This window comes from Colletotrichum costaricense, assembly GCF_030867565.1.
Source record: "Colletotrichum costaricense strain IMI 309622 chromosome Unknown Scaffold_4.1, whole genome shotgun sequence".
Lineage (NCBI taxonomy): Eukaryota > Fungi > Ascomycota > Sordariomycetes > Glomerellales > Glomerellaceae > Colletotrichum > Colletotrichum costaricense.
In genome coordinates this window covers 2,262,323-2,277,504 of record NW_026848233.1, presented here as the reverse complement: position 1 = coordinate 2,277,504, position 15,182 = coordinate 2,262,323, and the positions used below count along the sequence as shown (strand labels likewise).

The 15,182-nt window shown below is 50.4% G+C and overlaps 4 protein-coding genes across 4 annotated transcripts; 2 read left to right on the top strand and 2 right to left on the bottom strand.

The window, feature by feature from the left end:
- Positions 1 to 389: 389 nt before the first annotated feature.
- On the bottom strand, positions 390 to 2,105 carry CCOS01_04806 (TOL; the record flags this gene model as incomplete). The annotated part of the gene is made up of 3 exons (XM_060452987.1): positions 390 to 1,110; positions 1,177 to 1,942; positions 2,000 to 2,105. 3 exons carry the CDS (start codon positions 2,103 to 2,105, stop codon positions 390 to 392), a joined length of 1,593 nt encoding a protein of 530 aa, XP_060316945.1.
- A 745-nt stretch (positions 2,106 to 2,850) lies between these two features.
- Positions 2,851 to 4,699, bottom strand: CCOS01_04805 (protein kinase domain-containing protein; the record flags this gene model as incomplete). Its single annotated transcript, XM_060452986.1, has 2 exons — positions 2,851 to 4,041; positions 4,112 to 4,699. 2 exons carry the CDS (start codon positions 4,697 to 4,699, stop codon positions 2,851 to 2,853), a joined length of 1,779 nt encoding a protein of 592 aa, XP_060316944.1.
- A 1,800-nt stretch (positions 4,700 to 6,499) lies between these two features.
- Positions 6,500 to 8,079, top strand: CCOS01_04804 (serine/threonine protein kinase; the record flags this gene model as incomplete). Its single annotated transcript, XM_060452985.1, has 2 exons — positions 6,500 to 7,066; positions 7,123 to 8,079. 2 exons carry the CDS (start codon positions 6,500 to 6,502, stop codon positions 8,077 to 8,079), a joined length of 1,524 nt encoding a protein of 507 aa, XP_060316943.1.
- A 2,661-nt stretch (positions 8,080 to 10,740) lies between these two features.
- CCOS01_04803 (uncharacterized protein) lies at positions 10,741 to 13,444 on the top strand (the record flags this gene model as incomplete). Its single annotated transcript, XM_060452984.1, has 2 exons — positions 10,741 to 12,607; positions 12,753 to 13,444. 2 exons carry the CDS (start codon positions 10,741 to 10,743, stop codon positions 13,442 to 13,444), a joined length of 2,559 nt encoding a protein of 852 aa, XP_060316942.1.
- Positions 13,445 to 15,182: the final 1,738 nt, after the last annotated feature.

Sequence of the window (15,182 nt, the reverse complement as noted above, 5' to 3'; positions counted from 1 at the left end):
TGTCATGGTGCTCATGCTGGGATTCGAACTCGGGTACTCTCGCTAAAATTGTCCTCGTAAATCTGATTGTCGACCATTAACTGTTCCACCACCCAGACAGTTGGACTTGACCAACCGGCCTAGGAAGGCGTCTGCTGTGCTGGTGACGAGAATTGGATTGAGGGGCGGAATATAGGTTCGTGGCTTGCTTTCGTGGGTGTATACTGGATGAATAAGGATGCGTGGGAGAGTGCATGATTCATTGCTGAGATGAAATTTTCAAGCAGCATCGCCGTCATTACGATCAGTCAACAGAAACAAAGCATCGAAGCCCGGCTTAGCAGAGTTACACCTCTAGCCATGCCCTAAAAGATAGAAGACATGTTGCTATTAGTTGCTATACCCTAAGATCACCTAAGAATACCGCTCTGACTTCCCTTGTTGAATGCAATCTGCTCTCCTCTGACCTCCGCAACGCCAACTCTTTCATATATCTCGCCGAGCCCGTCAACAGCAACAGAGTGCACGACTATTATGTAATGTGACTGTTGAGGGTCGCCTTGTAAATCCTTTCTCCTCGCCACAATGACACATTTGAGGTTCGAGAGCTTCCTGTCTGGATTGTCGAGCTCCAGCTTGAGGCTATCACAGCCCCGAAAGTCCCATACAGGCGCCTTGATCTCACATACCCCCTCTTTCTCGCCCCTCTCCTTCATGCTCTGAGATGACCAAGTCCTAAACGGCGAGATTATCTCCGCCTCCCAAGAATACTTGTTGAAGGGAACATTCAAGTATTTGATCTCGCCGTCATAAGCCATCCATGACCATGATGGAACATAACCTCCTCTGAGCAGTTCCGACTCGATACGTATCAGAGACCGGCTGGCCTTTTTCCACAGTAGACATCGATGGAAGAAAGTATCGAAAACTCCATGAGAGCCGACAGTTCTGAAAGTGCGGATGAGACGTGCTTCAAGCCCGCGGATGGCAACTGGCCTATCACCAATGGAGCTGAGTGCCAACCCCGAGTACTTCTGGTAGAGATCCTGGTAAAGCTCAATCTTCATTCCGCGAACGTAGGTGTCAATGGAGTGTGGAAAGTCCGAATCTCCCAGGAACGAGGCTTTCCGACTGATACATCGAGAAGTCAGTCAAGCGAGTCTAGCTGAAAGCATTGGCAGACCCGTCTAGACTCACTTTCTCAATTTCGTCATTGTTTCACACTTTACGCCTCTTCCACATTCCCAGTACGTCTGCTTTTCTGAGAAATAGATTGTGCGACGGGATAGAGCTCGCTCTTGAAGAATCCAAGCTCGCTTGTTCAACTCCCCTTGTTCAACATCACGCCCAAAGTCATCGATAGAGTCGCAGATATAGTAGGAGCCCCTGTCGGATGTTAACGTAACACAGTGCCGCCGTGGTCGGGGTTTCAAAAAGCCATCCTCGGTCCCGCTTGCGCAGCTAGCTGCTAGAGTTGCGTAAGCTGAGCTGTACACCTGTTCCATTAAAAGAGACTCCGTCTTCCAGTCTTTAGGGTCGTCTTGAATGATGCAGAGCGAATCGATCCAGAGGTACCCAATATCGAGACTTCGTGTAACGTTGATAGCATCCTGAAACGTTCGGGGGAGCTCCGTCAGCTTGATTTCCTCTTTGAAGCTTTCAAGGTTTTCCTTCAAAGTGCATAATTTTCTATGTTGGTCTGGAGCACCCCATCGATGCGATAGAGCGAGATATCTTCCCGAGTTCGTTTGCCCACGGTCTGCGCAAAGCAAGCGGCATGATTCGGCGCCCTCGGATCCAACGTCGATAACCCTTGTTGGAAGAAAGGTGGTGTCGGATGCTGGGCTACAGTCATGCGTGTCGTCGCAGACCCGTATCCACGTCGATAGCGCTGCGATATGCGCCTGACTACCGGCAGCCGGAAGCACTGGCATTCCCATCTGTGCACCAAGAAAAGGTTTTCCTTTAACATAAACTTAGCACGAGATAAATCGATGAAACAAACGAAGGTTGTTCTAACCTGGCAAGCTGTATAGAACTGCAACTGGCCGTCCGAGTTTCACGTTGGATGTCAAATAGCTGTCGAGCTTTTCGAATTTGATCTCCTCGTATATCTTGGCTGCCATGGATCCAAGTGAAAAGCGAAGGAGGCGACAGAGATCACAGGCTTCTGCTCTCCTTACTAGCGCTTCGAGATTATCAGAAAACGAGAATCTTTGTGATCTGAGTCGCTGTTGGAGGTCTTTGCATCGAAGACAGAGGGTGCTGGTCGTATTTTTCAGTGGAAGCTGACGCGAAATGTCGATCTCCTCAGACAGCGCTCGTGCTGTGTTGACATCTGGGCTACACTCCCACTCATTATCAAGCTAAGAAAACGTTACTGATTTGAATTGGTAGCTCTTCTCGAAATCGTAAGAAGCTTACCGGCTAGATAGAGTTGCATTGTCAGGACATGAAAATCAGGCCACCGGATATCAGATTTGTAGGTAAATATTTGAAGCTTGAGTGTCGAGACATACCGTCTGTTACATCAGTGACAATTAGTAAAGATCACATTTTGCTGGCGACTGAGAACGTACAAACTAGATGAGATGTCAGCTCATGATATCAATATCCGAAGGTTGTTAGAGCATAATTAATACCATCTATGCCGTGCAAGAAAGTGTTTAGCCAAGATCGCACACACTTAGACCACATCGGGCAAACGTACGTACTGTCGATGTCAGTATATAATATTGCATAATGTGGAATACGGGACTTTTACATCATCAGAATGGCCACTGTCACCTGCACCCGCCAATCCGGCGTCGATGTCTACCAGGGAATTGGTTATTGGAGGAGAACGAGATCCTAGGAAAGTTACTCTTCACCTCATGCATTAACGCCGCGTCGACCCCTTATACCTAGTTGAGAAACACCCAAGGTATCTCCGTATTGTCCTGGCCCTCCTGGAGAACCCGCCTGCCAATTCATCCAAGGAATTCTTGGCGGTTTCCCCGAAGCATCTTTGATGATGCCAGCCAGCGTTTCGTACATTTCGATAGAAGTCGCTCGATAACGAAGGTCGTCGGCGGGATCGCCGTTAAAGCTGCTGTTGGTGTCCGATCGAATAATGCTCGGGTTATCTGGGCCATCTGTCGCGTGTAGAGTGATGCTGCCCCGGACACTGTCGCTTCCAGACGACTCTTTCCTCGTCAGCTTGCTTACCTCTATGACTAGCAATCGTGTGCAAATGAGCTCTAGCAACTTTCGAATTGCAGTGTTCGGTGGGCATCTCGGGTCCCTTCTGATCCAATCCATCCACTTCTGAACACCGGGCTTGATGCTAGCCTCTCCGGTCACACCAGATCCATGTACATCGAAGAATTGCCGTGTTCTGTTCACGGGATGCGTTATGTCATCCCCAAATCGAAGCAGTTCGGCTTTTCCATAAAGAAGCCAAATCAGGAACTCGAAGTAGATACAGCCGATGGACCAGACGTCATAACGTCGCGACCGTGGTAGTTTCTTAGTTAGCAGCAGTACGGCTTCAGGTGGCTCGTACATAACCGTTCCGTTCATCGTGCGTGTAGCTTCGTTACGCATCTCCGTCGCTAAGATGTGAACTTTAGCCAGACCAACATCCGCAATGACGAGAAACGGCTGGGAAAACGGGTCGGAGCTCCTGGTGTTCTCAAAGCAAAGAATATTCTCTGGCTTCAGGTCCCCGTGTCTACATGCGGAGTCCTTTGTCGAATGAAGCTTATTCATCGCACCAGCCAGGCCACAGAGCTGACCAAGAGTCCAGCCAACAAAATCTGCATCTAGCTTACGAGGAGGCTCTCTTCCCCAGTAGTCTCGTAGGTTACCACCTCCCGCCCACGGGAAAATAATAAAGTACCGATCACCCCTTTTGTAGTAAGCGATTGCCTTGATGAGGTGCGGATGCTTCATTTCGCGGATCATATGTAAAACTTCTGCCTCAGCCTCGGCTGCACGCTCATACTCGTCAGGATTCATGTTGACATTCTTCAGCTCTTTCACTGCTATAATGGGATGTCCATTTTTGTCGACTGATAGGCGCTGTATCATGTGAGTGTCGCATCCATGAAGCCCTGGGCAATGCGTTGTTCGTGGGTTTGTGTGCGCTTACAAGTTTTGAGCTCTTCTTGAAATGAGACTGATGAATAGACCACTTTCCCACCGTGCTGAAGTGACTTTCTTTGTGTCCACCAGGTTGCTCCAAGAACGGCATTCGGTGTTCCTTTCGAAAGGAATATCTGAATTGATGTTCATTGAAGACCGGTCCGAGAAATTGCCATTGGTTGTCACAAAAGAGGTACGGCGAAACAACGAATGCCCAAAACTTGTCGGCAAAAACCCTCTTGGTGATCTCAGAATGGCCAGGTTCATCGGATCGGGTTCTCACTTGCTTGCTTTCATCGATGAAGAGAGGTAGAATAGAGTCGACAAAATTGTGCTCGTAGAACAAGTCAATACGTTCCGAGCGACTTAGGCAGGCAAGAACCGCGAAAACTCTCCTGGCGCCGGGCTTTCCACAAACGAAGGAGGCGATGTTTGATATCGTCTCTGGCGACTTGTTCGTTTGATATGATAGGGTTTCTTTGACCAACTGCGTAGTTATCTGCTTTTCCAAGATGGAGTACGGAAGAAAGGTGTTACCTCCGCATGTTCCTGCAGGAAGCTGTGCCGAGACTAGCTGGCCCTGAAGAGCAGCCATCTCGTCGCTCTGGTCACTTTCGTTACTACCTCTCCGAAGACTGGCAAAGGACGACTTCTTCCACAATTGAGACGGTATACTCGATGTTCTTCTGGCATATATGGTGATCGAAGACACACGGCGCGATATCGGGTTAGGCGAATGCCCGAGGTTCTCGTCTTTATGCTGTGCGTTTACTACTCGAGTTTTCTGCAGAGGCTGCTTATGAGCTTTTTTGACTCGGCAATTGTGCTCAGGTGCTTCTCCCTTCTTTGGCTACACATTCAGCTTTATGTCTCCAATATCTGCATCTTGGCACGCCAATGGGTCCTACTCACATGTGATGATAACCAATGACCACCACACAGAAATGGTAAGCCTCGCATTTCATGAATACTTCAGCAACTTGCATAGCCTCCACATCATACATGCAGACGAAGTTGGATCTTGCGCGATTGGACTTATCCAGAGCATGCTGCAACGTACTTATGCAGATACGAATTGATGGGCTGACTAGTTGATGTTTGCCATTTTCCGTATCAGATTACGGTCTTCCCCTCCTTTGCTCGGTAGCACACCCTCCACGACTACTTTATTGGCCCTGGTTGCCTTTTGGTGTACACCCTTCCGCTTCGACCCAGGCCCAAAATTCGATTTCTCATACATAACGTCCACATTCCAACCAACGGCATGATGGTACTTGACCTCTGCATGCCACCAAAGCTGGCGCGCGTGGTTCGCCCGCTTGCCGCATAGACCAGGCTAGATCAGGCTCGGAGTCGAGGGGAAACCAACTTCTCCAGACTCCGCATGCCTACTGCGACCTTTAACCGATGCGTACATTGCCAATTGTGTGATGGCTCGGTGGAGCCAAATCAGGAAGCTGTCAGCATTGGCCAAGAGTTCATGCTAACACTTCCCAACCTCGTCCGAGCAGATCATGGTTAACTGAACTCTACTTTCACTTCGGGATAGGCGGAATATTGAAAAGAGTTCCGAAGAAGATCGACACGGACAAGGGGGCATGCCATAGTAATGAACTAGAAGTTCCAGATCTCCCAAACTCTCGCGTTACCTGCTGGTATCCGCAGGAACGAAAAGGCCTAGCAGTGCAGTTTTTCTTTGGGATCAGGCTGTGGGCATGGCAACTAAACCACTGATATGCATGTACTGCGATGACGTGAGTCTGCTCAAAGTTGTGCGTCGGTGCAGCCAAGGAGGCGGGGTAAGTGCATCTTATCTTCTGAGAGAACCTGCAGACTTTTTCCAACGCCAAATCAGGCTGAACCGAGCAGCTTATCTCCTATGTTGTGTGGAGTGTCATGATCAGAATTCATCATTGGACCACGATGCCATAGTGGCGGTCTTCATTCTGCCGCACACATGAAAGGGGTGCCAACTGATCCCGGGCATCCCCGACTATAAGACTGCGGATCAGCGAAGCAGCTTCCAGAGAGACTTCGGATGTATCTTAGATCATCCGTTTATGTACCAAGTGTACAAGGGCTGTGTCAAAGACAGGTCATTGGAGCGTGATGATCTCGAAGCAACGGCCCGGAAAGACGTGAGAAACTGGAGTCCCTTCGGCAGTTACGCTGACAGTTATTTCGGCCTGGAGGATGCTTATGTGGCTGCCTTCATGGTCGCCTGAATTTGGCAGCCTGTTCTATCTCGTACAGTCGCTGATCATGGCTCATGCTCAGACTTTCATAAGACCCCGCGATTGTCGGTGGGCTGTCCTGTTGAACCCAGCCTTCAACCCCAACCATTTGCGAATGCGATCCCTGAGCCAGACATCCAGACAAGGTGTCTCAACGAGCAATGAATTCTCAAGCTCTTCTTTCAAGTTTGAAAGAGTCCCTTCAGTATTCTTCTATCGTAAGCCAGGAATTCTTGCCAGTTAGCAGTTTGAATGATGTCATCACCAAGGAGAAAGTTCAGAATGAGCTCCCCACAAACCTCATGAATAGGCTGTTTTCCGATAGCCTCCCAAGCAAAATCTCGATGAACGCAAGACGAATCTTTGCAATTCTTGTCATGATCGGAGAGCCTCAGGCAATTCGAAAGCTAGTCGATGATGGTCTTACCGACGAAGATTTACCCCTTGCTAGGCCAACTCATGACAAGTACAGCGGTACTTTGGAATCCAAGGGAAGACTGGAAGTCAAGTCGTTTAAACACTGGAAAAATGAAGCTAAGGTGGATATGTTTCTGGAAAAGCAGTGGCTCTTCCTCGCCCCAAAACTGGATGTCACAGGGACATCAACAGTCTTTCAAGTGGATTCAAAATGTCCGCTGCCATTCTTAAGAGCAACCGAACTTCGGGGTGAACACAGCAATGTTGTCTACAAGAGCGAGCTACATGCGGCTCACCAAACCGGTTCTGGGGTGAGTCCGAGTCTTCTGCAGAAGTGCAACGACGTGCTAATGATCGAGATGCAAAGGCGCAAGACACGGACATGGTGGTTGCAGTCAAGATATTTCGCAACTCTGAGGGCTCGACCTTGTTCGATCAGGAAAAGAAGAACCTCCTGAAGACGCAAGGTATCAACGACAAACATCTCATACGATACTTATTCTTCTGCCAGAGAGACCAGTCTTACTTCATAGCCTTCCCATGGGCAGAAGGAGGGAACCTCCAAGAGTTCTGGATGTCACATATCTCAAACCAGGAGTACATGTTGTGGTCTTTGCAGCAGATGCTTGGAATAAGTGGCGCCCTCCGGAAGCTGCATGACATCAATTTCCGTCATGGTGATCTCAAGCCCGGAAATATCCTCCACTTCTCTAATGGCGGGCTGGGTAATCTTGTCATTGCAGATGTCGGGATTTCCAAGGTTCACAAAGCTGCGACATATATGAGATCCATGAGTACCCTCACCAGAGCTACTACACCTTCGTACGAGCCACCGGAAGCCATCCTGAAGACAAATAAGCCTAGGCCTCGCAGATACGACATTTGGTCAATGGCATGCATATATCTCGAATTTGTCATCTGGATGGTCTACGGGGTCAATGCCATCAACAGCTTCGCCGAATCCAGGGAAGAAGGGACGCCACTTCAGAGAACTTCCAACTTTTACGCGCTTCGGGGAAACGTTGCGGTGATTCATCCCTCGGTAATCGAAGCATTTGCAGCTCTGCGAAAGGATCCCCGTTGTGGAGGTGGCACAGCGCTAGGAGCCCTGGTCAATCTAATCACCCGGCACTTGCTCTTGATTCAAGTGGAAGATCGCGTCACCGCAGACACTATGTACAAAAAGCTTGAAGAAATTGTCCACCGCGCAACCAAGGACCTCTCTTTCATAATGAACCAAGCAATATCTTCTCAAGAAACTCCAGCTATATTTGGGCGGCCAGTTGAGATTCCTCCGGGACTGAGAACTGCCACCAGCTGGTAGCAGCAAGAGACTTAATGTGGAGGATATGTTTTACTGCTTGAGTATGCTTCATGTATGGCTTGGATTTTCGACAGATGATATTTATTAAGGCACTGTTTTTCCTTCTACTTCTTCTTTTCCTTTTTTTATCAACTCATCGGCGCATTTCCGACATTCAAAACGATATGTTCAACTTCGTTTCCAAGATAGCCTTACTCCCTTAAAGTAATAAGTACACGAACAGGCACCAAAGCCTACCATGTAACCGACAAGCATTCGCTTATGATTCTTCCTCATCAAAATGACACACAATTCGCTCGCAAGGTTTTCATTGGGACTAGCACGTGATGGTCGTTAAGCGTAATTCGTTCTCGAAGGTGAAGTGGTCAAAGAAATCAATCGCGCCTTCTTTTATTGTCCACCGTAATCTTGATTCCATGCACTATCACAAAAGTGAGCTGGGGATTGAAACCCAATGTTGAGGCCTCTAAGATATTGCACAACATGTATTTCCTGTCAAACCACTTAATTCCCTCGTGGCTCGTTCACCGATAGCGCAGTCGTGGAAACCCGGGGCTATTACACGCTGAGCGGCGTTTAGCTGGGCGAGACATGGGGCTGGAGGATCCCGGAATCGGAGCTCGGAGTACGGGCACGAAATGAGGACTTGGCACTCTGCACGTTTCACGGCGTTCAGTCTACCTTACAGACGATAGGTGGCCTATCACCAGGTGCTTGTTGAGGTTGTTCTATTCTTGATAACGACGGTGCTGTTCCTGACGCGAACAAGTCCTTCAGCGCTCGGAATATCTCATCAGACTGCTGCGCGGTTTGTCTCGAGGCGAATGTCCTTGGCTATTGAGATTCACCGCTGGACTGAGAAAGGTCAAGTTGAGAGAAGACCAGCAGCTGTACGGGCTCATCGCTTGCACGGTCAAGAGCGTAGCTAGATTTCCAAATTCAAAGTTTCGTCCTGTAAGAACTTTGTGAAGAGATCTTAAACTCCGGCACGCCTCAGCCTCGTTCAAATTTCCTTCTAGACTGAATGACTTTAGTCTTCCGTCTTTGGTTCTTTGTAAGCGCTAACACGGTTGAGCGTTTAGACACCCGTGTTCGTCGCCGACAACTGATCTTATTCGAATGTATAATCAAGTTATAATTGCACGCAGACTCTGGTTCAACGCATTTCGGATCATCTTCCGTGCCTTGCTTGAGAGATTTATTGGAGAATTCTTTCCAGACAGCTCCGATACTATGCAAGGGTTCCTCGACTTGTCGAAATCTCCCAATAACTTTAGTCAACACCGGTTTAACTAGGAAGGACCATGGAAGCAAGTCAAAGTCCGGCACAACGCACTAACTTAACCACCCCCCTTGATTCCCAATTTCGAACATGCCTTCGCACGTACTTTACCAAATTTCTACCGGTCTGAACAATTGTGGCGTGGCTGTATGAATCATTCAGTTCGGACACCTCGTCTTGGGATGTAGTATTTTCATATCTTGGTCAGGCAAAAACACGTCCCCCTTTTTCCCAGCTCCTTCAAGGGAAGGAAAAACTTGTCCATCATTTCGCTAGCATCATGATACAAAATTTCCGTTGCTCACGTGTAGTGGAAACCCTTACCGGTCGGTCCAGGCACGTGGGGACCAGCTACATGACTCAGGCGACTGAGGTCCAAGTTCTTGTTCTTTGAAAGGGGTTGCCACTCATGACCTAAGCCTCCCGGCAATTCTAGAGTCTAGACCGCGCTCCCAGCGGACCGCGCAAACCAAACATAGCGCCGAAATCGAACATGTGGTTCTCGATGAGGCGGTAGAACTGGGCATGAAGTGATGGGAAGACCCTTGGTTTAAGCCCCTGACGGAACAGATATTTACGGCAGCAGAGACACAAACAAGATCTCTGGTTGGCCGAGCTCGGATGACAGCAAGCTGCAGCGAATCGGGTGCTTCCGAGTGGGAACCACACCATCGAGGGGAACTCTCGAGTCTTATGCAGGATCTTCGGGTTGGCCCTAAGGCCATCCTACGGCACTAGTTTTCTTGCAACCTCATAGACAGCTCCGTGATATTGTGTCATCTCGACCGATATGGCGGTTTATCACCATTTCCGAAGGTCAGCACATCATCCGAAAGACGCGTCAAAGAGAAAAGGGAAACCCCATGACGACATGTGCATAGTTCCATATTGCATACCATCCGCAAGCCAAGGCCGCGCAGGGACTCACAGGGAGTCCCCTGGCGAATGACGGCAAGCATCCCGATTTTGTTAGGTAATAGGAAGTCGGGCCCTAACGAACTTGCGCCAAAACATAGTGTGCTAGCACGTTCATGGAAATTCGATCTGCTGCTTCTCGTGGAGCGGTTTCGGCCCAAGTGGAGTTTGATGGATACGAAAAAGTATTTCCGGTATGAGAACCTTTCTAGGCACGCCAGGTTACCGGAGGGTCCGGGTGACAAGTTGCCGACTTCGTGAACCGCCGGTCCGGTTCTACTTATAAGAAAGGGGTCTTCCCCCATACTTTTCCCCACGATCCACTTGTGCCTCCCAGAAGGTCAGAATTTTTCTTTGGTAATATATTGTGCTTTTGTATCTTGCTTTTCTACTTCTTCTCTCGACTCCATCCTGCTCCGCTGCCAAGTTGGAAGATACTCGCTCGCTTGCTGACCGTCGATGCAATGGCGGGAATCTCACAGTCCTCTCCAGATGATGACCCTGGTCCCGAGCCCGGCGGCATCGGCTCGGCCTCTACGGCGGCACTTGAGCCGGTGGAATCCGCTTCCGAGCCAACATCTGGCTCCGACACGGCCGGGACAAGCATGCCTTCCGAGGCCGCAGCTGCAGCCGCCCTAAGGAAAGAGAAAGGCCGCGTCCGATTTAACAGCAATGCGGCCGCGACCAAGCCTCCTACATCACCACCAGCAGTTCCAACTACACCCAAGCTTGCTCCGGCACAGCCTACCAGACCATCTATCCTACGAGGTGGTTCCGGCAGTTCCATTCCTACCGTGGCTACTTTTGCCAAAGAGGAACCCCATCCGCCGGACGAGAATGAACGCCAAGAGGCCAAGTCTGCCGCGGCAGCTGCTCAAGAGCGAGCCCGGCAGATGGCTGAAAATGTTCACTTCGGCTCGCCGACGCGCGAAAACCGAGACTCACTCGAGTCCGCTACTACCACCACCGCAAGCGAGTATGACCTCGGAGGAGGAGAGGGAGCCGGAGGATACATTGCTCTCCAAGATCTCCATTCCCGCCAGCCACTCAATGGCGATTCAGCCGAGGCTGAGAAGAAAGCTCACGAGCACCATGCCGCCCTGAACGACGAGGCTTACAAAATTGTAAGAGCTCACACCTGGCGCCTCGCCGAGAAACCCGAGAGCGTCGCCGGTCCATCCAACGCCCAGGAAGCAGACATCCACAAGGTCACCGAGCATCTCCTACAAGAGATCAACGATGGTCAATACGATGGTGTTTACTCTGTCCCTGCGCCCACGGAGTACCGCGGTAGCGTTCTTTCGCAGCTTCTAAAGCTGTACAAGCCTGCGGAATCAGGCAATCAGTACCAGTCGTCCGGGCAGACCAATCGCAGCTCCGTCACCTCTTTCTCCTTTGGTGGACCGCTGCCGGGAGCGGGCACGCCGGGCTCCAACTCAGGCACCGCGACTCCAACGACGCCCAAGAAGAAGAAGTGGTACGAGGCAAACCGCTCCCAGGAGACCCTCGTCAACCTCATCGAAGCCTCGGCCCGCCTCGCCAACCCTAATACGCAAGGAAAGACTGACGAGTCACCCAAGAATGGCAAGGCGGCTGGTAAGAAGACGCGGCCGAAGCATAAGCGAACCGCCAGCAACTCCATCGCTGCGTACCTAGCCAGACAAGAAGAGGAGGCCAAAATTACTGTCCACATCGCTGAGACGCTTTCCAGACAGGAGTATATCATCACACTCTGCAAGGCTTTGATGCTCTTTGGTGCACCAACGCATCGTCTCGAGGAGTACCTCAGCACAACGGCCAAGGTCCTTGAGATTGATGGTCATTTCCTGTATCTCCCAGGATGCATGATCATCTCTTTCGACGATCGGTCCACCCATACAACCGAAGTCCGCATCGTCCGCGTAGCCCAGGGTATCGACCTCGGAAAGCTCAGAGACGCGCATCACGTCTATAAGGAAGTCATTCACGATGTCGTCAGCGTCGACGAGGGCATTCAACGATTGGACACCCTCATCAAGGCCAAGGACAAGTTCCACGCCTGGATCCGAGTTCTTGTCTTTGGCCTGACCAGCGCCACGGCTGCCCCCTTCTCGTTCGGCGCTCGCATGATCGATCTCCCGCTATGCTTCTTCTTTGGCTGCCTCGTCGGTTTTCTGCAGCTCATCGTGGCTGCCAACTCCAAGCTATACAGTAACGTCCTCGAGGTGACGGCTACCGTCCTGGTAAGTTTCTTGGCACGAGCCTTCGGCAGTATCAAGGGCGGCGAGCTCTTTTGCTTCTCGGCCCTGGCCCAGGGAGGCATCGTCATGCTTCTACCTGGATACCTAGTTTGTAAGTGACCTCTTCGCACTACCTACCCCATCGTGATGTTCCGCTCGAGCTGTACCTCCTTTTTCTCTGCGCTTCTCGCGTAAGTGTTGGGGATGCTACTTGCCTACGGGCACCAAAAACCTAGGACAAGCCGCTGATGGCCCAGTGTGTTCCGCCCTCGAGCTCCAGTCCCGCGCCATCGTCCCCGGTTCGATTCGCATCGTCTACGCCATTATTTACTCCCTCTTCCTCGGCTTCGGCATCACGATCGGCGCTGTCCTCTACGGCATGTTCGACGAAAATGCCGTCTCCACGACAAGCTGCACCAACTCGATCCCCACTTACTACACCTTCATCTTCGTGCCCCTTTTCGTCCTCTGCATCAGTGTCTTGTATCAGGCAAAATGGCGCCAGATGCCTGTCATGCTCGTTGTTGCCTTCGCCGGCTACATTGTCAACTACTTTAGTAGTTTGCGCTTCAGCGCCGCACCACAGGTCGCCAATGCCCTTGGCGCGCTTACTGTTGGTGTCCTGGCGAACCTGTACTCGCGTCTGAGGCACGGCGTCGCGGCAGCCACACTCATTCCGGCCATCTTCACGCAGGTGCCCGGAGGTCTGGCGTCTACCGGAGGATTGCTAAGCGGTCTGAGTGCGGCCAACGCAATCACCAACTCGACGCACGCCGTCAATGGCACAAGCTCTGTTCAATACTCTGGAGGCGAGTCCCTGAACACGGTCGTATTCAACGTCGCCGCCTCCATGATCCAGATTGCCATCGGTATTGCCGTTGGTCTGTTCATCAGCGCGTTGATCATCTACCCGCTCGGCAAGCGCCGCAGCGGTCTGTTCAGTTTCTGAACATGTGCCAAGCTACACGCCTGGCATATTCAACTGCAACTTCGTAGTCTTCTCTTCAAGTCCTGTTCTCTTTTTTAGCATCATGTCTAGCCTTTAGTCCATCGTATTCCACTGGACCATTCCATGTAGTTCAACAACCCAAATCAGGCCGGTGGCGGCGCCCTGCCCTACTTCAAGGCCTTTCATAGCGATCATAGCACCAGTCCTTCAGGAGGAAACAACAGCAAAAGTAAAAGTCATGTACGTATGTAGATTATTGCAAACTAGGAAAATGCAAGGCGTTGGGGTAGATAGAAAGGAACTCAGTCATTACCGATGATCTCGTACTTTAATCTAAGCTGCCTTCGATGTTATGGAAGACCTTTCACGATTGCTGATGTCGCAACGATGTCTTGTACACTTTCCAGGGGCGTCCAAAGCATCGGAGTTCCCTCACTCTTGGTCTACCATACACGGCGATACAGCAAGGAGACAGCCGAATTATCCTCCGCAATGCACAGGGCGATTGAAGGGATAACGCCAGACCGACTACCTGAAACTGATGAATTGGTACGGTAGCTTCAATGGAGGGAGGGAGGGAGGGAGGCATTGTGGCAACGGCGTTGGACGAGAGAAATAGTGATGAACCCTTACCCACGAGCAACTTCAGTATTGTACAAACGATGAGAGATAACGACATGGAGATATGCTATCGTAGCTAACAATCTAGATCATCGCGATCCTTGATCAAACTCATCTATCGCAGTTGTCGGTTGACGAGATCTTGGCGAGGCGCAAAAGGCGGAAGTGCGCCACACAATGTCTTAGGCCCGGCCCGAAAGTTCGCACTCGATCTTGGTCTCAGTCTGACGTACGGAATGAGATAACAGTGCGAAGATCGCCGCCCAGCGCGCCTGACATTGATGCACGCTGGCAATGTGTGAGTGGGACGACGACGTCAAGGGATCATGCTTTCAGAAGATACCGTTCCCAAAGGGCGAATCGCTGTCTTTCGCGATGCTTCATCTGACTTCACCTGTTACACTGCTCTGTCGAGGCTACACAACATCGTCAATGTCTCTGATATCGACAAGCAACCTTGGCAGGTGCCACGATACGTGCGCATGACAGACGTCGAAAAACGACGTCATGTATACTAGAATACACACGCATACCCATAACCAACTTCCGTTCAAAGCCAACTCTACCAATAGCCCTTTGGAAGAACTTCAATGGTGAGCCTCAGCACGACCAGTCACAGTTCCATCTTTAGAACACACTTCACTCTCCTTTGCATAAGCTCCCAGTGCCTCCTCAATCATCCTCGAGTATGCTAGAACACCTGATAAAACCATTTTATGGAGTTGTTATACGGAGCGGTAAACGCATGCGTAATTTGCCATTCTCGATGATAGCAGAAAGATGTGACTTCGTAGTAAAAAAATACTCACCAAATCAAAAATTTATTACTTTACTACCTTGCCCAGGAAGTGAACAATTTTACGTGCCGTAATCGGAAGAAGGCAAGCCAGCGAGCAATTGAGCATCACTATGTCCTAGCTTAGTCGGTCATAAGTTTGCCGCAAGCCAAAGTGCTTTCAACGCGCTTAGTACGCGTGCTCTCTGGCTTCTGGTTACATGTGGCGTTGCGTGCTCAAGATGCTTTGAACCCCGATTTCGGGGTGACAGCGGCACTGACAATAGTGTAGCATTTTCTCAGCTTTTCTCAGCTCAGATAAGTCTCCTCTGAACTTGTGGT